The sequence below is a fragment of the Ictalurus furcatus genome, chromosome 19 (assembly GCF_023375685.1).
Source record: "Ictalurus furcatus strain D&B chromosome 19, Billie_1.0, whole genome shotgun sequence".
NCBI lineage: Eukaryota > Metazoa > Chordata > Actinopteri > Siluriformes > Ictaluridae > Ictalurus > Ictalurus furcatus.
In genome coordinates this window covers 12968585-12996409 of record NC_071273.1, presented here as the reverse complement: position 1 = coordinate 12996409, position 27825 = coordinate 12968585, and the positions used below count along the sequence as shown (strand labels likewise).

Here is a 27825-nt window from a genome sequence, read left to right as displayed (position 1 = left end):
TAAAGAGGGTAGGAAAAACTAACTCGGGAGTGGTGTACTGTAGGGTTTGTGTTCAATTCGACCTACTGTTTTTGTAACGGCAAAAGGTTAGACCCTGGCTATACTTCATGGAATTTAATCCAAGGGGGTTGTTTTCGGGAAAAACGACGCATTAGTCTGTTGGTATTTCGGATATACTATTCGTATGTGGTACAAAATGGGCGAAACGGGATTGTTTTCACGTCGTTTGTACTTGTACTCGTAGGCCACAATCATGGCGATGAAAACATGAACAGAAGCAGTTCCGGTGTCTCAGTTGTGTCTTTTTAAATTTTGCGAGCCGATCATGCATGCAATACTGACGCAATGGACAGTATGTTTACTGTACTTATAAGTGTGTGAAGATCGCGTTGTTGTGAAGTGAGAATCGAAGCTTAACCTGCATCATGGCTGTGTATACGGAGTTCTTGCCTCCTCCTGAGTGCCCGGTGTTTGAGCCGAGCTGGGAGGATTTCTCTGATCCACTCGGCTTCATCAGCAAGATCAGACCTATCGCAGAGAAAAGCGGCATCTGCAAGATCAGACCACCTCAGGTACACCACATCTTCAGCTTTACGCTTTTTGTTTGTACTGTTGTTGATTCATGCAGAGTGAAGGAAGAACCACTGGGAACAGTTTTAAACGTGTGTCCCTTTTAAATGTGTGGAAGACCCTGCTGAGGACATCATGTCCACACGCATAAAACACACAAACACAGCTTTTTTCACAAACAGAAACATAATTGTCTTGGATGAAACCAAAATCATTTATGTGTACGCATAAAAAAATGGCAAAAGGAGAAAGATAATAAACAGTAAAACAGAAACATTTCTACAGATCCTTTGTGATTTAAGGCAAAAGACTACGGATGATAGGTTTATTATTAAAATAAATAAATACATCATTAGATATTGCAGTCACTCTTTGTTAATTGATTGTTCGTATTTTTGCAAGTATTTTTATATTGGAAATCTTACTGGAATAAAGTTGGCTTGACGTTGGACGTTCGATATTCGCGGATATGCGGAAATTAAGGGACCGTCTCTAAAGTTACATACGACATTGTTAAACACGTTTGTAACTTGAATAGCATTTGAAGGGAATGACTTACAGTCACAAAACGAACTGGAAAGTGTTCATCTAGGTGTCAGGTATGAGACACACCTTTTTAGATTTTTTGATATTTATCAAAATAAGCTATTAAATCATATGTAAATTTATATATATAGAGAGAGAGAGAGAGAGAGAGAGATAGATATATTGTGACTAAGTCATTCCCTTCAAATGCTATTGAGCTTTAAATAATGGTATATTTTGTGTATGGGCCCATTCTGCAGTGAAATTCATGTCTAATTTACATATGATTTAATATCTTATTTTGATAAATATCAAAAATCTAAAAGGTGTGCCTCATACCTGACACCTAGATGAACACTTTCCAGTTCGTTTTGTGACTGTAAGTCATTCCCTTCAAATGCTATTCAAGTTACAAACATGTTTAACAATGTCATATGTAACTTTAGAGATGGTCCCTTAATTTCCGCATATCCGCGAATATCGAACGTCAAACCAACTTTATTCCAGTGGAAATCTTTTCAAATATACATGTATTCAAGCAAATATAATAATAATCTAATAATAATAATATAAATGTGCATAAATTGGCATACTTATGGCAAAACACAAATCCAGTCTTTGGATGATGTTAGAATTAAAATATTTATATTACTTTGAATACACTCTCGCAAGGGCGTATCCATGGTATGGACATTGGGGGGTCCAAGCCCCCCCCAACATCCAAAGTTTGATACTGAAAATTCGCATATTTAGAACATAGTTTCAGGATTACACTTACCGTTTGAATTCACTTGATTTCTGAGTGATAGAAGCTCCCACAGCATGGGGAAATTGTAGGGTGCTGTGGACGTCCTGTGAGCAGATGTATTCCCTGCTCCATAACCTACTATGAAACCTACCACACCAAGTAGAGGCGAGCTAAGATGTGTGTAGGCAAACCACACACGCTAACATTTAAAGACGCAATCATGACTTTTAAACAAACTCAGAAAGGATGGCTACCTATGAAACTAAATTCAACACTATACATGTTGTAAATACAATTTCCCCACGGATGCTTCCAAACAATGCTGTGCTGCCTGCATTGTGACGAGGTACCATTATTTTCCCAGAAGAGCAATGACTGATTTAGATGATCATTTTAATTTGATAAACTGAATATTCTGTTTGTGTAACTGGTGTCATTTATTATTTTAATGTCACCATGCTGTTTAGCTTGCTATGTAATAAGTGTACAAAGTGTACAACAATATATAGGGGTAACCTGAAACGTTAGCTATGTAAAGGGTACTGGAGTTTTCTTTTCTTAAATCTAAAGACAAACTGCCATAACTAGTTCTGAATGGATAACTACAATATGGCCACAACTCAGACGTTAGTTCCATATCTCTCGTTGCCAAGCTAGCACATCTCAGCATTATGCTGAGCCTTATATTTGTAAAATCACTTAGTTGTCCTTAGGCCAAATGTAGTGTAAAGGAACGAAATGTTGTGCAACTTTCCTCACTTTCACTCGCATTTATAACAGTCTATCACAACGTGAGGGTTCACAACGAACTCGGCGGGAGGATATGCAAGTGAATGTAATGTTAATGGTCAAAAACTGGAACTGACGTTAGCCTGGCCTACTTCGTGGGTGTGCAAATATCAAAAATTAATTGATGTTCTTAAGAACAAACCAAGCCATGATATGATGCCTTCTATACTAAGCTAAGGTTACCTACTATTTAGGTATCTAGTTACTTACTGTCTGAAAAAAGCTTGTATGTTCTGCTGCACTTTTCTATGCTTGGCTGCTGTCTCCATTTGTTACAGACTGAGCTGCGAAAATATATCAACGAACTTGCGTTGAATATGGGCGCAACCAAGTGTACAATTGGAGGGGGGGCACACACCTGTTTTCCTTAACAAATGGAAATATATTAAAAAGGAATAGACATAAATAAATAGAATAGATGAAGAAAAGACAGATCCGTTGGCAGGGTTCTTTAAATGGGGACATATAGAAAATATTTTGTACTGTATATTGCGGGGAGAGATTGGTATTTCCTCAACACTGGGGGGGACACGACCACCCCAAAGAATGCGTGGTTACGCCCATGCACTCTTAAGAGAAACTTTTTCAGTGGTTTATAAAGGAAATTGGCATGTGTATCATAATGACTTGTGTGAAGATCAGACTTTCATAGATCCCTGTTCTTTAAAGCGCACCTATTATGGGTTTGAAACGTGCCTAATTTTGTTTTAAAGCTCTCATACAATAGATTTACATTCATCTAAGGTCAAAAAACACTTTAACGTGCTCATAATTTAAATTGCAGCATTACCCCCCCCCCCCCCCCCAGTGTCACAAATGACTCGTATGATCCCTTCTAAGGGATTCATTCTAAACGCTTCCTTTCAGAGAGCATACTGTGCTCTGATTGGTTAGATGTCCCAGTCTGTTGTGATTGGTCTACCGCTGTCAGCGAGTTTAAAAAAGGAAATGCCCACTACCATAACAAGTTTCAGCTCTGTCTGTGAGCAGCCAGTTGAAGACCAGAGGGTGATTTTTGTTTTGTTTTGTTTTGTTTTGTTTTGTTTTTTTTGTTACAAACCTACATAAGTTAGTACAGGAAGTAAAGTCTGGAATCACTAATGACTCGTTGTGCCGAGTGTTTGCAGCTTAAAGTTTCAGATAATGCAGTGGCAAGTTTACAAAAAACAGTGAAATAAACATTTTTCTATTGGGTTTTGATAGTTTTGTTAATGCTGGTTAGGAGATGTTGTTATAGATGCATGACAAATTAATCTGAAATTGACTGGTATTGTTACTGTCTATGCATTAAATCCATATTGGAGGTATACTGTACATGCAGCATGATTTCTGATTCATAGACTATAAGAAAGAATAAAGGTACCATCCATCTACTATGTTAAGCCTTTTCAGCTTGTAAATGCATTGATTTTTAATGATAATCCTGTACATTTCTATGACAGTATGTTGTAGTTATAGCCAAAAACTTTCAATCATGGTCCTATCAACTATTTTGAAGTAGATTTCAAAGCACACAACACTTCAGTGCACTGGGGTGGTTCAGTAAAAAGCATTTAGAAAAAAAAAATTCTATACGTCCCAGCTCGTTATTCTTACGGCATATTATACGGTAAATACTGTGAATTATTCACTAACTGGTGTTAAATGGGGTAAACATAAACATTGAGTAAAACTGGACAGATTGCAGCATGTTGTATTCATGGAACGTTCAGTACTCTGTTCATTTTAGAGTTAAATTTGTTCATTGTGGTTTTGCTGGTGTAGGACTGGCAGCCTCCTTTTGCTTGTGATGTGCGCAACTTTCGCTTCACACCACGAGTTCAGCGGCTCAACGAGCTTGAGGTAAGGTTCCCCTTCAGCATGTTTAACAACACTGTCATTGTTCTGCTCGGTCTGTCGGTTGTTCGGTGCACAGCGCACGCTTCCCCCAGGCTTGCACGTTGTTTACGGCCCCTGAATGTACAAATTCTCTGGCAGAGTGTATAATGGAAGAAGTACAGCTGAGTGCAAATGTTTGCATACACTTAGGAGGAGAAAAAAACGAGAATAAAAATGGAGTGTAATTTATAGCTACAAGCCATGCATATTTGGTTTGTTTGCTTCTCACAATTGCAGCACACTGAGCTGCAATTTCACCAGCAAGCGCAAAGCATCAAAGCGACATGTGGCATGTGAGTTGAGTTTTTCTCAACTTTACGCAAATTAGGTATGATGCTGTAAAATGACAAATCAAAATGATTAGCTCGAACGATTCCTCAGACCAATCTTACGGCACTTGTGCTGCATGTTTTCATTTCCCCTCTCACGACTTTAATTCCTAAGTGAAATTAGTTCCTATTTACTGCTTGACTAAAAAAATAGAAGAAAAGTGGAATATTGGCCGTGATCTCATCATGTCCTGTCATGTACAACCTCCCATTAAATGTGTATAGAGAAATGAAAAATTCAAATAAAGCTTAGAAAGAAGTAGCAGAGATTGGTGGTGTCTCTGGAGAGTGTTCCTGCCAGTACAGTTAGCTTGTGCTGCTAATCTGTTAATGGCTAATGCAAAGCCTGGCATGTAATGTATAAATAACCCATTTGATGACATCATTTAGATGCAAACAGTGAAGTGTAGGGTATTCAAAAACATTTGGCAGGCACTGTATGTACAGTCATGTGAAAAAATAAGTGTTGACTTTTTTGACATATTTGGACATGCAAACATTTGATCATCTTTGACACAGTGCCTATTAATGAGGTTGATACACTTGAACAAAACTACTTGGAAAATTAGATTTTTCAATCATTTAGTCAACAGAAATATCAATAGATATGATATTCTTCTCTGGAAAAAGTAAGTACACACTTGGCCTCAGAAGCTGGTATTGCCCCCTTTAGCAGAAATAACTATTTGTAGGTGTTCTGCATAATTGACCACCAGTCTCTGACATCGGTTTGTTGGAACTTTTGACCACTCTTCCATGCAATATTCTTTCAGGTGCAAGATGCTTGAGGGTTTTCTTGCATGTACTGCCCATTTCAACAATTCAAGTAATTCCACCACTGTGCTGCCCCTTCATGTTAAAATTTACCTCTAAATAATGAAATTTCAAGAAGTGTGAAATGAAATGGGGTGTTTCCTGCTGCAAGAAAGGAATACAAAATTAACTGTTGTTCTTGAAGACCTCATCTGAAGAAGGTAGTGTTATAACAGATATGGTAAGAAGTATGTGATAAATTGTTCGAGCAAGTTTGAACTGATATGTCATATTGGGTTCAATGTTATGACTGAAGGGATTGAAAAGCTGTTGGGAGAAAAGGAGAGAAGTCACAGGCAGTATACATACTGTAAAAGTTTTCATAGAATACTCAAATCACATGCATGAAGGGAAATGAAAACTTTTAAGCAGATACTTATATTGTATATAAAGTCATGTGAGAAAATAATTGACTCAATGAATGCAAGCTATCCAGTCCCTGGGCAGTGAAGCAACCCCATTTCCACCACCATGCTTCACAGCTGGTATGAGGTGCTTCTCCTGAAAAGCTGTATTTGGTCTGTACCAAACATGTCTGCTGTTACTGTGGCCAAACTACTCTATCTTTGATTCGTCTGTCCAGAGCACATTATTCCAAAAGGCCTGGTCTTTGCCTATATACTCATTGGCAAACTGTAGTCTTGTAAAGTCTTTTTTCCTGGTATGCAACCCATGCAGGTCAAATCTCTTTCTGATTGTAGATGCAAGCACTTTGATACCAACAGTTGCAAGACTTACTAGCAGATCCTGTGATGGTATTTTGGTGTTCTTGAACTGAATTTGCTGGGAAAGCCAGTCCTGGACTAATTGGTAGTTGTTTGAAATCTGTGCCACTTGTAGATGATTTTCCATACAGTGGAATGATGTATTTCAAATAATTTTGAGATCTTTTTAAATCTCTTGCCAGACTCCTAGGCATCCACAACCTTTTTTTTGAAGGCCCTACAGAACTATTTAGATCTTGGCATGATGACACCACACATCTCAATAGCAAAGGAAACACCAGACACTAGATATGTGAGGTGTGTAAATAAGACAGGTTCCACCTGCAATCCCTAAGCAGGTTCTGATCACTGGCACCCAATGTTGAACACATGATTCTAAATTTTTGGATTTGAAGATGTGATAAATATAGGGCTGTACTTACTTTTTTCCATGTGTGTGATTTTTTTTTTGGTAATTTAAATTGTGAAAATTACTACAAAATGTCAATTTTATGTGTCATTTGATAGAGTGTATCAACTTTATTAATAGGCACTGTTTCAAAGAGGAGCAAATTTTTGCTTGTCCAGATATGTCTGAGTATTGAAACTAACCTGGTGTGAATTATTTCATGGATCTGTATAGAAGCATGTTCTATCTTTTAGGCACAAAGTGTTCTCACTGTGATTGAGGTGCCAATATGTATGTTTTCATCATTTGCCTTTCCTTTCAGGCCCTCACCAGAGTAAAACTCAACTTCTTGGATCAAATTGCAAAGTTTTGGGAACTGCAGGGCTCCAAACTACGCTTTCCACATGTGGAGAGAAAAATCCTGGACTTGTATCTTCTCAGCAAGGCAAGGATTTCTCACTGCCGTCAATCATTATTGGTTTTCTAACAAATATGAAACGTGTAACAGATAAAGCATGATGGATTGTAGCACGGTCGTACATACTTTGTTTCTTTATAGCTACAAAATGCAAGAGCAGTTTGCAATCATAGTATCCGTTGCCTGAGTATCACTGCTTTCACAAAAAGCTGTAATAATTTATTCAACTTGTAGCATGTATGGTTGGTGGTTTGGGAAAGGTGTCAAATGTCACTGTCACTGAATTCTGGCAAACAGACGAAGAAAAAAAAATCTGGTTTTGTCCAAAATTAAATTTTTCTGCCTATAACATACTTTAAGGCCTCAGCTTGTGATATTAAACCATAAACATGTTACACCATAATGATTTGGAAACATTTTTTTATTTAGTTTTAAACCTTGCCTTACTTTCTACAAAGCTCATGAAAGTCTGTTTTATACCTAGCGGATAGTAAACGATTTTCAAAATCTCAGAATATCTCTATCGTCAAAATCCCTTTTTCATACAAAACCAATGCGAAAGCTGTCTATCATGTCTGTTTGCACTATTTTGTATGGAAACCAGAATGAATGAGATTTGGGCAGTCAGACCCTCCAGGATTTTAAGATTGCAGAAATGAACGTAAAATCAAGGAGACAACGCAATATTCGGAGGAGCATTTTCTGCGGATTTGGACCAAAATGTGCCATGTGACATTATCAAAACATGCATTCAGCCAAAGCCCTCTTCAGTTCACGTCCATCAAACATGAGTACAGCCAAAAGGACTCATTTACTGACGAACATCACTGTGAAAGACCATGCACAACACTTTTGTGCAATTGCAATTTCGTCAATTCAAGTAGTTTTGAAAAAAGCCACAGCAAAATCAAGCATTTCTGGCTGCAACAATCACAGAAAAACTCTGTCTGTTCTGCAAAGAGAACACGTAGCTGTTTTTATATTGTGCGCTGCCAAGTGTCATGTCACATTTGTCCTTATTTTTGCTGTTCCTAACAACTAATTAGGGTATGACATACAAAATAAGTTCTTATAGAAGCATAATTATTGTGGTTACATTTTATTCCTGATTCTTGATTGTTTTGATTATTACTTTTACGATTGTCCTTCAGAGCTGTGTTATAAACCTTTTTTTCCCCCTGTAGATTGTGTCTTCTGAGGGAGGTTTTGAAGCCGTCTGTAAGGAGAAGCGCTGGTCCAAGATAGCCACTCGCATGGGTTTCCCAGCCGGGAAGGGCACCGGTTCTCTGCTGCGCTCTCACTACGAGAGAATCCTCTACCCATATGAGCTGTTCCAGTCTGGAGCTTCACTCTCCGTGAGTTATACCTGACACGCCGATACGCCTTACTGACAAATTCCCATGGCAATGCTAATGATGTTCTTTCTAACAGGGATGGTAATAAAATGTATTAATGCCACTGTAACTGTAATGAAAGAACAAATTTTTTTTTACAAAACACCAAACTTGTCTAAAAAGTGGCAGACATTAACCAACATAAAGGAATAATAACAAATAAATATACACATTTGCATTTTGTGCAGTACTTTTGTTTGTTTTGCAGTATATATTGATCTAAAGTTTAAAGAAATTGTAGGACAGTAAAGACCTTTATTAATCACCATTTTGTTATTGTTTTCTTCATTAGGGCATAGAGTAAGTAAATACTAATGACAAATTGGTAGCTATACAAAAAGTTATCTATAAAAATCTATGATGATGATGATAATAATAAATGTAATTTATAAGACGGCTTTCTAACACCCAAAGCGCATGATGCAGTTGAAGTTGTTATAAAAAAACAAAACAAAAGTTGGGTAAGGGGAAAAAATAGATAATGTTTACATCCTATTTTGAACAGGTATAGAAGACTTTATGCTCAACTAAACAAATGAATGGAAGGAATGATGTAAGACCATCACATGCTGTTCCATATTTGACTTTTTTTTTATATGGCATTCTGAATGAGTCTGGTGGATTCATAGTGTCCTTGGTAACAAACTGTAGCAAACATTCACTGCATATATGCATTTTGGGTGACAGGAAAAGTCTCTGTTGAATGAATGGATCAGCTGTTAATAAATATGCACGTTTCATTTATTGCGCATGAAAACATGATTATGCTTTTTATAAATTTTGAAGTGCTTAAACAGTTAGATTTTGAAAGCATATGAGATTGTAATATACTAGTTCATTATTTCCCTGTTTGTATCTGTTGTTAAGAGACACTAGTAAGCATCTACAGACATGTTATATGCATATTACTAAGAGCTAGTAAGCATTTTGACACATCAGCACTCTTGTGTTTCAGGGCATCCACCGGCTGTGTCAGGAAGGAGACGAAGCTGAAGAGATGGATGAAGGAATAGAGCGTGGCTGTGAGGAGGATGAGGAGGATGAAGAAGAGAAACCTAAAGAGAAGGAAGGCAAGGAGCGAGACAGTCTGAGTGACAAGTCGCAGAAGAAGGAGCACACTCTTCCTGAGAGACGTTCACGACGCCTGAAGTCTGAGGTTAGTAGGGGAAGAGTCTTGTTTTACAGGGCATGTGATCTTGAGTATGTTGAGCTGTGGCATGCACACAGCCACCGCCTTATGCTCACTGCTGTAATTTTTGTTTTGCTTGACACATTGACTTAAATATCATGTAGAATTGTGATGATATGATGTATGGCAAAAATAGTATTGCAATATTTGAAAAGATTTTCATGCTGCACAATGTTTAATGTTGTATAACGGCAAGGCCAATTCAGTTGTCTTGCTGTAGACTGAAGATATTTGGGTTTGAGATCAAAAGATGACTATGAGAAGAGAGTTTAGAATTTCAGCTTTTATTTCCTGCTAATTATATGTAGATGTGTTAAAGAACATAGAACATAGCAAATTCTGTATCAGACCACCCAATTTTGTTGGGTTACAAAGCTATTTCAAAGGCTCTGGGACTCCAGAGAACCACAGTGAGAGCCATTATCTCTAAATGGAAAAACTCGGCTCAGTGAACCTTCCCAGAAGTCGCCGGCATTCCATAATTCCTCCAAGAGCACAGCAACAGCTTATCTAGGAAGTCACAGAAGAACCAAGGACAACATCAAAGGAACTAAAGGCCTCTCTTGCATCAATAAAGGTCACTGTTCATGACTCCACTATCAGAAAGACACTGGGCAAAAATGGCATCTATGGAAGTGTGGTGAGGTGAAAACCACTGCTAACAAAGAAGAACATTAAGGTCCATCTGAATTTTGCCAAAACACACCTTGATGATCGTCAAACCTTTTGGGAGAATGTTACATTACATTTACGCTTATTCATTTAGCAGACGCTTTTATCCAAGCGACTGAGGAAATACAAGCCAAGGGGGATGTTCTGTGGACTGATGAGTCGAAAGTGGAACTGTATGGAAGACGGGGGTCCCGTTACATCTGGTGTAAACTAAACACAGAATTCCACAAAAAGAACATCATACCTATGGTCAAGCATGGTGGTGGAAGTGTGATGGTGTGGGGATGCTTTACTGCTTCAGGGCCTGGGCAACTTTCTATAATTGAGGGGAAACATGAATTCTGCTCTCTACCAGAAAATCCCAAAGGAGAATGTCCGGTCTTCAGTCCGTAAGTTGAAACTCAAGCGACTGAATTATGCAGTAAGACAATGATCCAAAGCATAGGAGTAAGTCCTAGTCCTAGAAGTAAGTGAAAGACTAATTTCAAGTTATCGGACGCGTCTAATAACAGTTATTGGTGTTAAAGGTGGCATAACCAGATTTGACGTTTTAAGGGTTCATTTAGTTTTAGGTCTTTTTTTTTTGTTTCAATAATAATAATAATAATAATAAAAACCTGTAAAGTGTATTTAGTCAGGTAGATTGCCTTTGTTTAATTTTGTATTTCGTTTGAGGATCTAAAACTATTTAAAATGAAACATACACAAACACTGAAGAAATCAGGTCAGAAATCAAGAAACCAGCAAATACTTTTTCACAGCACTGTACAATGTCAATCAAATGACCTCTTCCTCTGAAAAATAGTTCTGGTTCTTTTGTGTCTGTATTGAGTGTCAAAAACAAAAAGGCTCTTTAACAGTAGGAAGAATTATGACTTGTAAGGCAACTATTACCATCCCAGAATTCCCAGCACACAGTGTAGGAGAGCATGCTTGTCATTCTAGCCCAATACTACACTTTGTTGGTTTGTCTGAGCACCAGATTTCAAACAGACCTTGTCTGCTCTTCATTTCAGAGAGAGAACAAAGAGCCCAAAGGCCTACAGATCTTTAGCAGCAGTCCTAAGGTGGTGGATTTTGAGATCGTTCCAGCCGGTAAGATTTACACACATTCACATTATTTAGAGACTGAATGAATGTGAGTGAGCTTGTGATTTCTGGAAAATAGAGTTTAGAGTTTCAAACCATGCAAAGAAGCATCCACGGTTTCAGAATTGTGTTTTACGTCTGGGTTTCTGTGATATAGATGATGCTTTCATAAAGAAGCAGAAGCACCTGAAGGCTCAAGCGTTTGCTATTAAGATGCGTCCACGCAGGGAGACCCTGGAGGTTAATTTTGTGAGTATAAAGTGTTTGCTTTTGATCGCATTTTAGCTTGAAGCATTTTAATTACTTCCTTTGAGACTTGGTGTTATGTTTAAACTAATAAACTATGTTTATAAATAACATTTTATCATCTTATAGATTGACCTGTACATGTGTATGGCATGTGGGCGGGGTGATGAGGAGGACCGCCTCCTGTTGTGTGACGGCTGTGATGACAGCTACCACACCTTTTGCCTTATCCCACCCCTTCAGGATGTGCCCAAGGGTGACTGGCGTTGTCCCAAGTGTGTGGCAGAGGTATGCAAAACTTTGATTCTCTTTACAGCTTTATTTTGAGCTGATGTTATGAACTATGATCTTCCTGCATCCACAGGTTTTTTTTTATTTATTATTTTTTTAAATAAATTTATGCTAGCTTGTCCTAGCTGTTGAGCCTGGTGTCTTATGGTGATTCTGATTAAACCGGTTAACTGAGTGTGTTGGGTGATGGTCCTCATCTCTTATCCCTCAGGAGTGCAGCAAGCCCCGGGAGGCATTTGGGTTTGAGCAGGCCGTGCGTGAATACACACTCCAAAGCTTTGGAGAGATGGCAGACCATTTTAAATCCGACTACTTCAACATGCCAGTTCATGTAAGACCAACACAGTCAGTGCCTAGTCATGACATATTGCTAACACATTAACCCCTTTAAAAATTATTTACATACTTAGATAGTTACATACCTTACTGTTCACATGTTTGAACTGCAATCTTCACAGATGGTCCCTACAGAGCTGGTGGAGAAAGAGTTCTGGAGGCTGGTAAGCAGCATAGAAGAGAATGTGATAGTTGAGTACGGAGCAGATATCAGCTCCAAAGATGTAGGGAGCGGCTTTCCTGTCCGAGACGGAAAAAGAAGACTGTTGGGGGATGAGGAGGTTAGCTTGAGTTCACGTTTTCCTGATGATGATGTAAGATCTTGTTATTCCCTACCTACACTAACATGCACAGTGTTACATTTGATGTCTGGTAAGAATTACCAGTAGGTCTGTGTCTTTGTAGCTATGCATATGAGCTCATTTTCAGGCAGATATAGTGATGTCACAACATCTCTTCAATGACACTCTCTTCCACAGGATTACACCAACTCAGGCTGGAACCTGAACAACATGCCAGTGCTGGAGCAATCTGTGCTTGCCCACATTAATGCAGACATCTCGGGGATGAAGGTACCCTGGCTTTACGTAGGCATGTGCTTCTCTTCCTTCTGTTGGCACATCGAGGACCACTGGAGTTACTCCATCAACTATCTGCACTGGTAAGATGGTCAACAAGACAGCATGTAGAGGTAGAAGTTTGCTATAGTATAACAGTGTGGTTTATAACTAGAGATGTGAAAGTGCTGCTTTCTACAGCATTGTTGCATTCTTAAATCTGATTGAAAATATACATAATTAAAAAAAACTGATTACGGAGATCTATGCATCAGTGAAGAATCATTTCAGAGAGAATTGATTTTCCTTGGATACATCTAGAAGGAACTGAAATCATTGCCAATGCTGAATTGAAAGAAATAATGTTGATCAAACACATTTTATATCTGCATCTGTAAAACGTTCACTCCACTCTGTAGTCAAAGTTTTTTTTATTGGTGTCATGCTGGTGTCTTGATGAAATGTTGAGAAAAAAAAGTTTCTTGGTGTTATGTGGATCAGGGGAGAGCCTAAGACCTGGTACGGAGTTCCGGCTCATGCGGCAGAGCAGCTGGAGGCGGTGATGAAGAAACTGGCACCAGAGCTTTTCGACTCTCAGCCTGATCTACTGCACCAACTGGTCACCATCATGAACCCCAACGTTCTAATAGAGCATGGTGTTCCAGTGGGTCAACACACTTACTCTACATGCACACCGACAAGTTCAGGATTTTGTTTTGATTTTGGGATAGGTTATTTTTACAGAGACCTTTACAGATTCCCCCCCCCCCCCCTCCACAGGTGTATCGGACTAATCAGTGCGCTGGAGAGTTTGTGGTGACCTTCCCGAGAGCCTATCACAGCGGCTTCAACCAGGGCTACAACTTTGCTGAAGCTGTCAACTTCTGCACTGCAGACTGGGTAACACTGGATAACCCTCTTATAACTCTTGAACATGGGCTCGAAGAGTACCACAAATCGTACTTAGCCTTTAGCAGTGTGCTTAGTGTTGCTTCAGGTATTTTGAAAAACAAATATAAAATGCTATTACACAAATACAATCTTAACCAAACCAAATGGCACCCCTGCATGTATTACTTAGTTCCTTTAACATAACGACACTGAGTCTTCTCATAGACTTTTACACGAGTATGTGTCAGTGTTGTTTCATTCAGTTTAATCATCGGTCGATAGACAACACTGTTGTAGCCAAAAAGGCTTCAACGTCAGTTATGTTCATTATTCCTCCATTTTCTTAATGTTGCTCGCCTGTGCGCTGTGTAGCTACCCATGGGCCGTCAGTGTGTTGCGCATTACCGGCGACTGCAGCGTCACTGCGTGTTCTCCCACGAGGAGCTGCTGTGTAAGATGGCTGCAGACCCTGAGAGCCTGGATGTGGAGCTGGCAGCAGCCGTGTGCCGAGAACTGACCGAGGTGATAGATGAGGAGAGCAGACTCCGACAGGCTGTGCAGGACATGGTGAGACACCGCTTTCAGTGCACGTTTCTACATTTGCATTTACATTTTTGGCAGATCCCCTTATCCACAGTGAATTATATTCATTTCATTTATACAGCTTGAGGGTTAAGGGCCTTGCTCAAGGGCCCAACAGTGGCAGCTTGGTGGTGCTGGGGTTTGACCTCATGACCTTCTGATTACTAGTCCATACATAAGGAATAAAACATGTGAAAAATAATCCACACTGGTGTGGTTTGATACAGCCGAATGTAAAACAGTGCTACTATTACCACCCCAAAGTTGATTATTTTCAAATAACATGCCCTGGACTGTTTTATTCCTCTTACACCACAGTACTTTACCAATTATTATCATTTTTAATTATTAATGAACACCACATCATACTTTTAACCAGGTTACAGTTCTGTTTAATGTTGTGGAACATTTGAAAAATAGGTTAGTTCCTTTGATCACCTATATTATACCAGCTATAAACAGCCTCACCAGCCTCTCTCTTGAAGTTAATAAGATAAAAACACTGGAGACGCTTTCCATATATGATCTATAAATGTCTCCTTATAGAAAGCTTCGTTATATCAAGGATTAAAAATTTTGTTAAATAACATGGTTTAATCCTTTTTATTATTAACCTTAGTTTCACCAGTTTATTTGTCTTTACTGAAGCTAGACTGATGTATGCTCAGCCTGTTCAGATCTATGATCATATACTATTATTTTGTATTGTTATACTGAAGTGTTATTTTCTTATGAATGTAGATAAACTATTTCACATCAAGATGCAAAAAAAAAAGAAGAAAAACACTGTTAAGACTAAAAAGGGCTCAGAAAAGAGCCAGTTGACCGCATTTAAATAATTTAAATCAGCTGTGGATCGGGTGGTAGAGCGGGTTGTCCACTAATCGTAGGGTAGGCGGTTCGATTCCCGGCCCACATGACTCCACATGCCGAAGTGTCCTTGGGCAACACACTGAACCCCAAGGTGCTCCTGATGGCAAGCTAGCACCTTGCATGGCAGCTTTGCTACCACTGGTGTGTGAGTGTGTGTGTGAATGAGAACCAGTGTAGAAGCACTTTGTAGAACCACTAGGGTTAAAAAACCAAAAAAAAAACAAAACAAAAAGCACTATATAAGTGCAGACCATTTATTTCGGTAAACTGTATTGTATTTTCTACTCTCTGCCTGCAGGGGTTGCAGTCCTCCGAACAGGAAGTGTTCGAGCTGCTTCCAGATGATGAGCGGCAGTGTTACAGGTGTAAAACCACCTGCTTCTTGTCTGCTCTGACGTGCTCGTGCAGTCCAGATCGCCTTGTCTGTTTGCACCATGCTGCGGAGCTCTGCAGCTGTCCTCTTACAAGCAAATGCCTCAGGTCAGCAGACACACTATCACACACACAAGAATCTACAGCTCAGATCATTATGCATGTGTTTTTGTTAAACACATATTATAGACCTAAATAGCTGGTGTCATGTAGCTATGTGAAGCTGGTGTATCATCTCCACACTAGATAATGAATGGGTCTTAATGCCTATTTATGCAGTGCAAACATATATTGTACAAATTTGTGTGTGTTATAGGTACCGGTACGACGTGGAGGAGTTCCCTGCCATGTTGTATGGGGTAAAGTCACGCGCCCAGTCCTATGACACCTGGGCCAAAAGAGTCAGCGAGGCACTGTCAGCTGATCAAAAGAACAAGAAAGGTTATTCTCGCAATTATCACATATACAGACACTACATGTGCACACATTGACACTAACACACTCATCTCTCCTCTAGATCTGATTGAGCTTAAGGTGTTGCTGGAGGACGCAGAGGACAGGAAGTACCCTGAGAACAATCTGTTCCGTAAGCTGAGAGAGATGGTGAAGGAGGCGGAGACCTGCTCTTCTGTAGCCCAGCTTCTGCTCAACCACAAACAGAGACACAAGTAAATTAACTCACTTTTCTTCAGGCTATGAATTCATAGCAGACAAAGGAGGGGTCCTAATAATAACAACAACAATATATAGTAATATTAGTAGTTTTAATTATATTATTTGCAATTTTTATATTTTCCAATATATTTTTTTTATATTTATTCATTCTTTTTATATAATTCTTGTTTTAATTAAATGATTTTTGTTCTTTTTTTATTTTACAGTTAATTAAACTATGTATTGCATACATACTGCTGATATAAATTAATGTCATGGACCCATATATAGACAAGTGATTAAATTAAAGGAAAAAGTGGGTTAGTAAAGTGTTGGGTCACCAGAACAGCTCCAGTGAACCTCTCCACAGATATTACAAGTCTCTGTAAGTGTGCTGAAGGGATGAACACCATTCCTCCAAAACATTCTCGTTTTTTGATGATGATGATGATGATGATGATGGTGGTGCAGAGCGCTTACAAGTTGCTCAAAAAAAGGTGATCATTTGGGTTGGTGACTGTGAAGGTGACAGCATATGATTTACATCATTTTTGCATTTTTTTTTAAAACTGTGTAGTGAGTCCTCATGTCTTGTGGATAGGGACGAGGTCATCACAGGCTAAAGGTGATCAGTTAGAAGAACTTTGTATTGATTTGCAGTGTATTGTGCAGGTTGCGGGGGGAGGTGGGGGGTGGGGGGGCGGGGGCTGTGGTGAGTGCACCCAAACCATGCCAGCATAATCCAGCATCAAAGAGTCACAGATGTTTCCTTTAATTTGTCACTTGTCTGGATGAAAATGTTCTTGAACTGGATTGGTTAACAAACTGATGGATTGGTTTTTGTGGGTTAAGAAGGGAGCGCACCGAGATCAGTCGTACTCGCACCAAGCTGACTGTGGAGGAGCTGAAGGCGTTTGTGGAGCAGCTGTTCCGTCTGCCATGTATCATCAGCCAGGCACGGCAGGTCAAAGTAAGACACCAACCTCAGTCTCAGACACTCATCTTCTCGCCTTACAGCCAAAGTATATCTGAATGTGAGTCTATGTAAGTCTAATACAGCTTTATCATCTGGAGAAGTCATTGACGCCTGCCCTAGTTTGTCTCTCTTGGCCGTGTAGCACTGCTGCTGGTAGTTATGTTGTTTGTGAGGGATCAGATTTCGATAAGAAATTAAGTCTAGTTTAATAATACATTTCATCGAGTTAATTCTGTTTAAAATGGTTTCTATAGTTTTCTTTAAACAGACTTCCTGCATTCTCTATGAATACTTAACCACTGGACAGTGTACATTCCCAAAGGATATGTTCTGAGAGGAAACAATCTCTATAAATTCATATATGAACATGCAGGGATTTCCTAGGTGAAGCCATGTTGAAAAGGAGCTGGTAGGAAATAAAAAAAGAAGTGAGAGTAGAAAGAGTGTGCATTAAGGACCCAGATCAGAAAATCTCTAAGAAAATCTTAAATGGATTCGCTTCAGTTGTCATGTCGGAATCAAAGCTCTGAGCCTTGTACTTTGTTCGGAAATAGCTGTTCGTCTACAAACATGACTTAACAGGGCAGAGTGTCATTTTTAGAGCGCTCTGATGTCTTCAAGGTGCTTTGCAAGTACTGTGAAGACATAGCAAGTCATTCAGTCTGAAACGACATAGGCCTGGTAAATATAACATATGCTTTTTTTCAGGAAAAGGGGCAGAGCTAGAAAAATGTAAACAGCAGAAAAACAGGAAGACCTAATGAGATCTGTTGCATGGCAATCATGTGAATTGTAATTTCATTAATGTTCAATCTTCAATATTATGAAAGGTAAAAATAGTTTTGAAACTGAAACAGAAGAATAATGGTTTAACACGCCTCCTTAAGTCTGCTCATGAAGACTCCTTGAATTAACTAAGCAGCAGTGTGGGGACTGCACTTAGATACAGAATCAACCTCATGTTGACTTTTATAAAACAGTTTTATTCTTCAGTCATGATTCAACTTGTCAGTCTTATCCCTCACCGTTTCCTCCTCCTTTCTCTCAGGAGCTGCTGGAGAACGTGGAGGATTTCCATGAGCGCTCTCAGCTGGCCCTGGCAGATGAGACCCCGGACTCAGCTAAGCTGCAGGTTCTGGTGGAGCTGGGCTCGGGGCTTGACGTGGAGCTACCAGAGCTGGCACGATTGAAGCAGGAGCTGCAGCAGGCACGCTGGCTAGATGAGGTGCGTCTCACCCTGCACGAGCCACAGCGCGTCACGCTCGAGCTCATGAAGCGCCTCATCGATTCAGGCGTGGGTCTGGCCCCGCACCATGCTGTGGAAAAAGCCATGGCTGAGCTTCAGGAAATCCTCACTGTGTCTGAGCGCTGGGAGGACAAGGCACGTGCATGCCTGCATGCCAGGTAATGGCCAAAACAGACCTAAACACTCGTGTTTTTTTTTTTGTTTGTTTGTTTGTTTGTTTTTTTAATCTATGTAAAGCTTGTCCTTGAGTTCGAGATTAGGAAGGCTTAAAGCCGGTTCCAAAGTTTTTAAACTTGTTTTTATGCAATAGTGGATAGCGGGTCAAACCTAAACATCTGAATCAGTTCATGTGCCAATTGTTCAGCTGTTTTGTCTTGTTTAAAATGCTTCCTCTGCATACTTTAGCACCTTTCTTACCGTAGCATCTTTTCTTTAATATATTTGTTAAGCATGTCAAGTTCTTCCTGTTTTGTCATTACAAAAATAAAAAAACATTTGAGGAAATGAGCTGTGTTAAATCCCGCCGTAGACCTCGCCATAGTATGGTCACCCTCGAAAGCATCGTTGTAGAGGCCAAAAACATCCCTGCCTATCTGCCTAATGTTCTGGCTCTCCGGGAAGCTCTCCACAAAGCCAAAGAGTGGACAGCAAGAGTCGAGGCCATCCAGGTACGTTGGAATCTCTAAATACGCTAGACGTTTTACGTTCGGTTACTTCATTGGTAGAAAAGTACTTGTTAAATTTGATTAATATATCGAGAAAGATTTGGCTGTGTAGAACTGATGAGCTGTATTTTTCTTTTTATTGGAACAGAATGGCACCAGTTATGCATACCTGGATCAGCTTGAGGCTCTGTTGGCGAGGGGCCGCTCCATTCCTGTGCGTCTGGACGCTCTACCACAAGTGGAGTCCCAGGTGGCTTCAGCACGAGCTTGGAGAGAGAGGACAGCGCGCACCTTTCTTAAGAAAAACTCTACCTACACGCTGCTACAGGTGAGGGACCGCGTTCATCAAAGGCGGAGAAAGTATAATATTTGGTTTTGTTATCTTGTCTCATTTTAAGGGTTTGCCTCTTAGGTTCTGAGTCCCCGGGCTGACATTGGTGTGTACGGCAGCAGCAGAAGCAAGCGCAGACGAGCGAAAGAGCTGCTAGAGAAAGAGCGTGGTGCGGAGCCAGAGAGCCTGAGTGACCTGGATGAGGCTGCAGACGAGGAACGCTCACCCTCTGCTGTTGTGGCTGCCTTTAAGGCTCAGGAGCAGCAGGAGGCAGAAGCCATGCACTCGCTGCGGGCTGCCAACTTGGCCAAGATGAGCATGGCCGAGCGCATCGATGAGGTCCGCTTCTGCCTGTGCCGCAAGACAGCCGGAGGTGTAATGCTACAGTGTGAGCTGTGCAAAGACTGGTTCCATGGCGCCTGTGTGCCCTTGCCCAAAGCAGGCACGCAGAAGAAGCTAACAACAGGCAGCAGCTGGCAGAGTGCTAGCAAAGAGTCAAAGTTTCTGTGCCCCCTATGCCAGCGTTCAAGGCGACCCCGACTCGAGACCATCCTATCGTTATTAGTCTCCCTGCAGAAGCTTCCTGTGCGGCTGCCTGAGGGCGAGGCGCTGCAGTGTTTGACGGAGCGTGCCATGGGCTGGCAGGACCGGGCGCGGCAAGCCCTGGCCACCGACGAACTCTCCTCTGCTCTGGCCAAGCTGTCTGTGCTCAGCCAGCGCATGGTGGAGCTCGCAGCCCGCGAGAAGACTGAGAAGATCATCAACGCCGAGCTGCAGAAAGCTGCTGCCAATCCAGACCTACAGGCAAGTCTGTGGCCTTAAAACCACTTTATCTAATATTATCATCACTAACATTTAACACATGCCTCTGGATCTATTCTTGGGGTCTTAAAACTTTGCCAATTTTAGGCATAACCTTAACTTTACTACTGTGTGGCATGTGAAAGATGTTCGGTTTACTGCGCTGAACTTTTTTTCAGTTTTTTTCCCTCTCCTGAAGAAAAGAACTTCACTGTACTGTAATGTGTATGTGACAAATAAAGGCTTCTTCTTCTTCTTCTCCTTTTTCTTTTTCTTCTCTTCCTCTCAGGGACACATTCAGACGTTCCAGCAGGCCGGATTTAACAGGACCACCTCACCACGGCCATTTGTAGACTACGACGACGAGGAGACAGACTCGGATGAGGACATCCGTGAGACTTATGGCTATGAAATGAAGGTATCTTTAAGAAAGTGCAGAGGATGCACAATATTTTCATCACAGTTTCTGCTATTTAAAAAAAATTCTTATAGATTTCAAATGTATATTTACATGTATGTTTGACCCCTATATGAGAGCATTCATTTTGGGAAAAATCCATTGTTTTGCATAATTACATGTTTTAATGTTTTATCTCTTAAACGCTAAATACAGTTTCATTCAGTATTAATTTAATATCCGTCTCTGTCTCCAGGACCCGGGTGAGGTAAAGCCCTACTTGTTCTGTGATGAGGAGATCCCTGTGAAGTCAGAAGAGGTAGTCAGTCACATGTGGCCAGCCACACCCTCGTTCTGTGCTGAACACGCCTACTCCTCTGCCTCCAAGTCCTGCCCCCAGAGTAAGTAACCTTACAGGCAGTTTGTATCTGACAAATCTGTAAACTTTTCTAAATGCAATAAACGTTTAGTGTGGAACTTACTTTGTACTAAAATTATACAGTACAATTCTAACTATATAATTCTAACTACTCATTGTGTGTTCGGCACTGATATCTGTATGCAAAGCATGTGTCAAGGAAGAAAACAAAGCCAATTCTGCTTCTCTGTTTTAATCTGGTTTGCTGAAAGGCAAATATGCATTCATACCTCTTTATCTTATACAGTTTCCCTACTGTATGAATACATATTTCTTCGCCATCCTCTCACTGTTTAACTACCCATGCTCATTTTCAGCACTGGTCCTAAAGCCAAAACTTATTTCTAGACAAATGTTATTTCTAGATTTGTCCTTGTGGTGTATCTGACCCAAAATTCCATACATACACTTTTCTATGCAAATACAGGTTGCACAGTTCTTGGCCTCTTTGTAGATTATGATTATGAAAAACTGGACATGTGCGATCTGGACGCATCTTTATGGAGTTTATACTCCTCAACGTGTAAGAGAAGCACAGCACTATTTACGGACTCGGTCAGTCTAGTTGATGTGGAAACAATTTCAGAGTAGCCTACATGTATCCTTTGAGTCAGTTTAGCAGAAGATCATCTAGTTCCTGTATCCCTCTCCCAGATCCAACCACTCCACGGAAACAGCCCAGGAAGACGCCCCTGGTTCCACGCAGTTTGGAGCCTCCTGTGCTGGAGCTGTCCCCGGCTGCCAAGGCCCAGCTGGAGATACTGATGATGGAGGGAGACCTGCTGGAAGTCTCTCTGGATGAAACTCAACACATCTGGAGAATCCTGCAGGCCACGCACCCACCCTCAGAGGAGCGCTTCCTGCAGGTGGAGGTGAGTGTCACAGGAAGCTAGCTAATGCACTGGCAAGTTTTAAAAGTTATCCTACATCCTCTAGGTACCTTGAACTCCTTGAAAAGCATTTGTACCCTGAAAGGTACAGTTTAGAACATTTTGTCTAAAAGTCCTCTTGAGCTGTAGGATCATAGAGTAGATGTGTTGAATCTAATCGAGGTACATGGGTTTAGCTATAGGATTATGGTGGTTGTCCCTCTTTGTTTGCATCTTGTTAAACTCGCATACTTTACTCGTGTACTTTAAGCATATTTTTCTTGTTTTAACTTTTTTCCTCTAAATGTCTTCTCTGTCCTCCACCCCCTTTCCTTCATTCATACTCTCTTCCTCAGTCGGAGTACACGCTGCTGGAGAAGCCAATGAAGCTAAAGGTAAAGGAAATGGAGAAGAAGAGAAAGAGGAAACTGGAAAGAGCCGAGCAGCAGTTACTCTTGGCCTCGTCAGGCGTGGAAGGCCGGCCCAAATGCAAAGACATAAAGAGGGTACTCGAGGTTGGTGGCAAGCCCAAAAAGAAGAAGCTCAAGCTCAGCCCGGAGAAGTCACGCGAGCTGAAGCAACTGGCCAAGCGGCTCGCCAAGGAGGAGAAGGAGAGGAAGAGGAAAGAGAAAGCTGCGGCCAAAGCCGAGTTCGCCAAGGAGGGTCTGGAGAAGAAGAAGGAGAAGAAGATCTTGGACATCCCCTCTAAGTATGACTGGTCAGGTGCAGAGGACTCCAACGACGAGAATGCTGTCTGTGCAGCGAAGAACTGCCAGAGACCATGCAAGGATAAGGTTAGTGAGAGATTTCAGGTTCACCTGATAATGATAATAATGAAGGCAGGCGTCAAGCAGTCAGTCATGTAGGAATTGTAATAATAATGAAATTATTGTTTGGGGATTTTGTTCAGAGCCATGTATCTCCTTAGACTCATTTCAATGGAAATGGACACACAATCTGAACATCTTTAACTGTTGAGAAGATAAAAAGATGTAATGTTAAAAAAAAATGTAAAATATCAATGGGAATATACTTCAAATATATTTTTCTCTTATGAATTCATAGGGGTGCCAATAATTGTTGTACACCTATATTTAACAAAGTTTTTTTTTGTTTGTTTGTTTTTTATTTTTTTTGATAAACCTGTGTTGTGTTTGCAATTGTTTGATATCTATGAGTGCAGAGTATTTTAGTGATTTTTTTTTTAACAAAAGATCAAACGGTTAAAAAACCATTTTTCACAGCCTTCTTTGCTCATATTTACCAAGAGTGCTGATATTAGTGGAGGCCACTGTATACAGTTAAATGACACTGCACTCCTGACTACCTTTAACTGTCAAGGCTGCTGCCATTTTGTTGTTGTTGTTGTTGTTGTAGTTGTTGTTGTTGTTTTGGTTTATAAAAACAAATTATAAGTCCAAATAAGACCGGAACAGATTTTAGAATCCAGAGGCACATAAATACTATACCTCTGGACTCGTGTCAATGAGTCACAGCTCATAGCTTCAATAACAGGCTGGCCATTTTTCCTTCCTATAATGCCCCCTGGTGGAAGCTCATGAGTGTTTAGGTCTGCTCAAATTACATGTACACTTTCTTGCTGACATGTATCAGGATACAGACAAGTATAATGTGTAATAAAAAGTGTAATATGAATTGAAACCGCTCAGTTATTTTTGAGATTAAATATTTCAAACTGTACTGTGCTATACTGAAACTATACTTTTAATCTTTTTCAAATGAAAAGCTGTCATAGCAGTAAGCATCAGGTTAATAAAGAGCCCATTTGAAAAATTGCTCAGAAATCGTGCTGTGGATTATCAAGGATTCTAACAGAAACTAATGAATGAAACACCATGAAGCTGTTAGAGGAAAATAAAAATGACAGGGTGGTGTGATAGGGCTGGATGAAAATAGCATGTCCTGATGTGTTTTATTCCTCTTAAACCACAGTAGTTTGCCAAGGATTACAGTTTATTACTAATTAAAGAAAGACACATCATACTTTTAAATTGTTTATTGTTATATATAATGTTGTGGAATGTCTTCAAGACAAGTTAGTTTTTCTTAGCACTTATTTTATAGCAGCTGTAAACAGTTGTTCTCTCACCAGCCTCAATTTGATCTCTTTCTCCAAGGCAAAAATAAATAAATAAAAAATTCTGTTACAGAGAATCCACAAAGCCCTCCATCCTAAACACATGCCTGTTGCAGAAAACGTAGTTACAGCTGTACCTCTGACTGTAACTGGAGACTCCTTCCAAAAATACTGTTGTTGCTATAGAAGCAATAACATATTCTAATAACAGGTGCATTAATATAAATGTGCAGCTGGAACTACTGTCAAAGTCGCCGTTATAGAAAATCATCTTCTGACCAATCTGAATCAAGAATTGAACAGCACTGTGGTACAAGTAAGGAAGAACACACAACAGTTTGTGCTGTTCTAGGAAGATAGGACTTCACCCTATCAATGATGATCTGTTTTTATTTGTTAAATGATGGCACATTATTTAAAAAAAAAAAATCTGTATTGTTAGCAGTAGATTATATGGAGCATCCCCCCCTAGATGGCTCTGTAAATGAGCTGTTGCTATAGAAACAATAATGTATTACAAAGCTCAATTAATATAAAAATTCTGTAACTGCTGTCAAAGCCGTGTTGTTGTACAAAATTCCTCCACACCTTTTAAAAATTCAGCCGTACTGTGGTATAAAAAGTTAATGTACCCTATTTTCTAATATTATCATTTCTGTCCTTTCCTCTCAGGTGGACTGGGTTCAGTGTGATGGTGGATGTGATGAATGGTTCCATCAGGTATGTGTAGGTGTGTCATGCGAGATGGCGGAGAACGAAGACTACATCTGCTCGGCTTGCCAGCGTAAGGCTGGCGGAGTGATTGGAGTCAAAGTGGGCGTAGAGACTGTGGTAATGACGTCAGCCATGTGTACCACACAGACTCTCTCCCCCCTGTACCAAGCAGAGGTTCAGGACGGCAGCTAACACACCACACGCACCACACATACACACACCCAAGTACACCCTACAACTGCTGTTGCACCTTCTTTGTGTACTTGGAAAGCAGAATGCAGAGTGATCCTCTCTGTATTTTGAGCTGACTATGATTTTGGACAATTCAAAAGTTGCAATCTGTAAACGAGAAGGACGAGGATATCACATGAATAAAAGCAACCGGTCTGCTTTTTTTCCCCAGGTGGATCCATTTAAGGATTCTGTGCATGGGCTATACAATAAATGTGGAGATTTTAGAGGGGTATGACCAGATATGGTGTGCTGGAGATTTGCATTGTTCCACCAGACATGAGTCTTCACTGGGTATTGTTTTTTTTTTTGGCAGACAATTGGGCTCAGTTCTAAGCTTAAGACTACTGTGTCTCCTCTCATCTCTCTCACATTGGCTCTAGTTTGTCTCAGCTGGACCAGACTGCATTTGCACAGCTCTCTTTTAACCTGCTTAAATCAATTGTCATACAATACAAGAAGTACCCCACAATCCATTGCTGGTTTGCTCGAGACATCCCGTCACAGCCTGTAGGAGGATTATTATGCTATTTGGTTGATACACCTGCCGCATAAACGACTTACCACGCAAATATGTAGGACTAGTTTAAAATGGATGTATGTAGGTGAAATATTTATGATGTAAATATATTTTAAAGAATTAATGAGTCAATGTGGATGTTTTTGTCGCTCAACTTTATTAAAATGGTTCCTAGTGAAACAAATCCAGGCCATTATTGTTGTTGTTTTTTTTGTGTGTGCATTTCTTTGTGTAAAAATACATGTTTTTAGAGTCTTGTGAATCGTTGTATGGGTGTATTTTTGTTTGATTTTTAAGATTTTCTCCTTTTAAAATCAAACGTTGTACTATACTAAAAAGTTTAGTTCAGAGATCAATAAAAATAGTAAATATATATATTTTTTATTGTAATTTCATTGCTCTGTATAACAGTAGGGACTACAATAATAATTATAAACAGTAAAAGTAAAAACAGAGCTAAAGAATCTAATTAGGCAGATAAAAATGCAATAAATAACAGTAGTGACAGAAACAAGAAAATATATAATGTACAATAATAATAAAATAGCCTTTTTTTTTAAATCAGTGAAAATATACTGTATATTTGTGACGGTACACAAAATTTCCAGAGAAATAGGATGTCCCTGACAGAAGTCCTTCATCAGCTGTGTTTGCAATGTCCTCTTTCTCTGAAAACACCTGATTTTCACTACAGCCACTATTATTATGGAACTACACTGCAGTTACTTCCTGGATTCTTATATATACATACAGTGGCAAGAAAAAGTATGTGAACCTTTTGGAATTTCATGGTTTTCTGAATAAATTTGTCATAAAATGTGATCTGATCTTCATTTAAGTCAAAGGTATTGACAAATATAATGTGTCTAAAATATTAACACAAATTCTGATCCCTCATGTCGTTATTGAGAACAACCAAAAAAACCTCATAATGCTTGTGGAAAAAGTATGTGAACCCTTGAGTTATTGACCTCAAAAAAGCTAATTGGAGTCAGGTTTTAGCACACCTGGAGTCTCGTTAAGAAAAATGAGTTTGGAGGTGTGAACTACAGCTACTCTGAATGATGATAACCCCTCAAACTTTTGGAGTTTTCTCTGTACAAGAAGCACACGCTTATGTGAGCCATGCCTCGCCAAAAAGAGCTTTCAGAGGATCTACGATCAAGAATTGTTGATTTACAAAGAGCTGGCAAGGGTTACAAAGTGGTTTCAAAGACTTTAGATATTCACCAGTCTACATTTAGGTAAACATTCTACAAGTGGAGACACTTGGGACTGATGATACTCTACCAAGAATTGGGCGCCCAGTCAAAATGACACCAAGAGCACAACGGAGACTCATCAATGAGGTAAAGAAACAACCCCAAATGACAGCCAATTTGAAGGCATCATTGGAATTGGCTAACATCTCTGTTCATGAGTCTACATTATGTAAAACATTGAACAAGCAGGGTATCTACGGCAGGACACCATGAAGGAAGCCACTGCTTACTAAAAAGAACATTGCTGCACGGTTGAAGTTTGCAAAAAAGCACATTGACACTCCACAGCGGTATTAGCAAAATGTTTTGTGGACTGATGAAACTAAGATTGAACTATTTGGAAAAACCACACAGCACTACATCTTGTGTAGAAAGGGCACGGCATATCATCATGAAAACATCATCCCAACCATAAAGTATGGTGGAGGAAATCGTTGAGGGGAAGATGAATTCCCAAGTATATCAGACAATTCTTCAGGATAATGTGAGAATGTCTGTACATCAGCTGAAACTGTGTAGAAGTTGGGTGATGCAACAGGACAACGACCCAAAACACGAGTCCACAACAGAATGGCAAAAACAAAATCCGCCTTTTGGAGTGGCCAAGTCAGAACCCAGACCTCAACCCAATAGAGATGCTATGGAACGACTTGAAGAGAGCCATACACATGAGACGTCCAAAGAATATGATAGAGCTAAAGCAGTTCTGCCAAGAAGAATGGGCTACAATTCCTCCTGAACGATGTGCAGGTCTGATCCACAGCTACAGGAAGCGCCTGGTTGAGGTTATTGCTGCCAAGGGGGGGTCAACCAGTTATTAATTGTAAGGGTTCACTTACTTTTTCCACTGCCATTTTGAATGTTGAATGAGTGTGTTCAATAAAGACATGAAGGATCAGAATTTATTTTGTGTTATTATTTTAGACACATTATATTTGTCAATACCCTTGACTTAGATGAAGATCAGA

The 27825-nt window shown here is 40.0% G+C and overlaps 1 protein-coding gene across 6 annotated transcripts; it reads left to right on the top strand.

Annotated features, from left to right (window-relative positions):
- On the top strand, positions 1-25783 carry kdm5a (lysine (K)-specific demethylase 5A). 6 transcript variants are annotated; one of them, XM_053650880.1, is made up of 27 exons: positions 1-572; positions 4397-4474; positions 7088-7210; positions 8368-8538; positions 9533-9733; positions 11455-11533; positions 11685-11776; positions 11903-12061; positions 12276-12395; positions 12523-12681; positions 12880-13061; positions 13459-13621; positions 13738-13857; positions 14221-14415; positions 15602-15783; positions 15992-16116; positions 16193-16343; positions 17185-17299; positions 18354-18709; positions 19081-19219; positions 19365-19544; positions 19629-20351; positions 20638-20766; positions 21002-21146; positions 21818-22035; positions 22389-22826; positions 24803-25783. In XM_053650880.1, exons 1-27 carry the CDS (start codon positions 426-428, stop codon positions 25034-25036), a joined length of 5124 nt encoding a protein of 1707 aa, XP_053506855.1. In that variant the 5' UTR covers positions 1-425; the 3' UTR covers positions 25037-25783. The 6 variants fall into 6 exon arrangements, with proteins under 6 accessions (XP_053506855.1, XP_053506854.1, XP_053506856.1 ...); XM_053650879.1 differs by having other exon boundaries at positions 17182-17299; XM_053650881.1 differs by lacking the exon at positions 4397-4474 and having other exon boundaries at positions 17182-17299.
- Positions 25784-27825: the final 2042 nt, after the last annotated feature.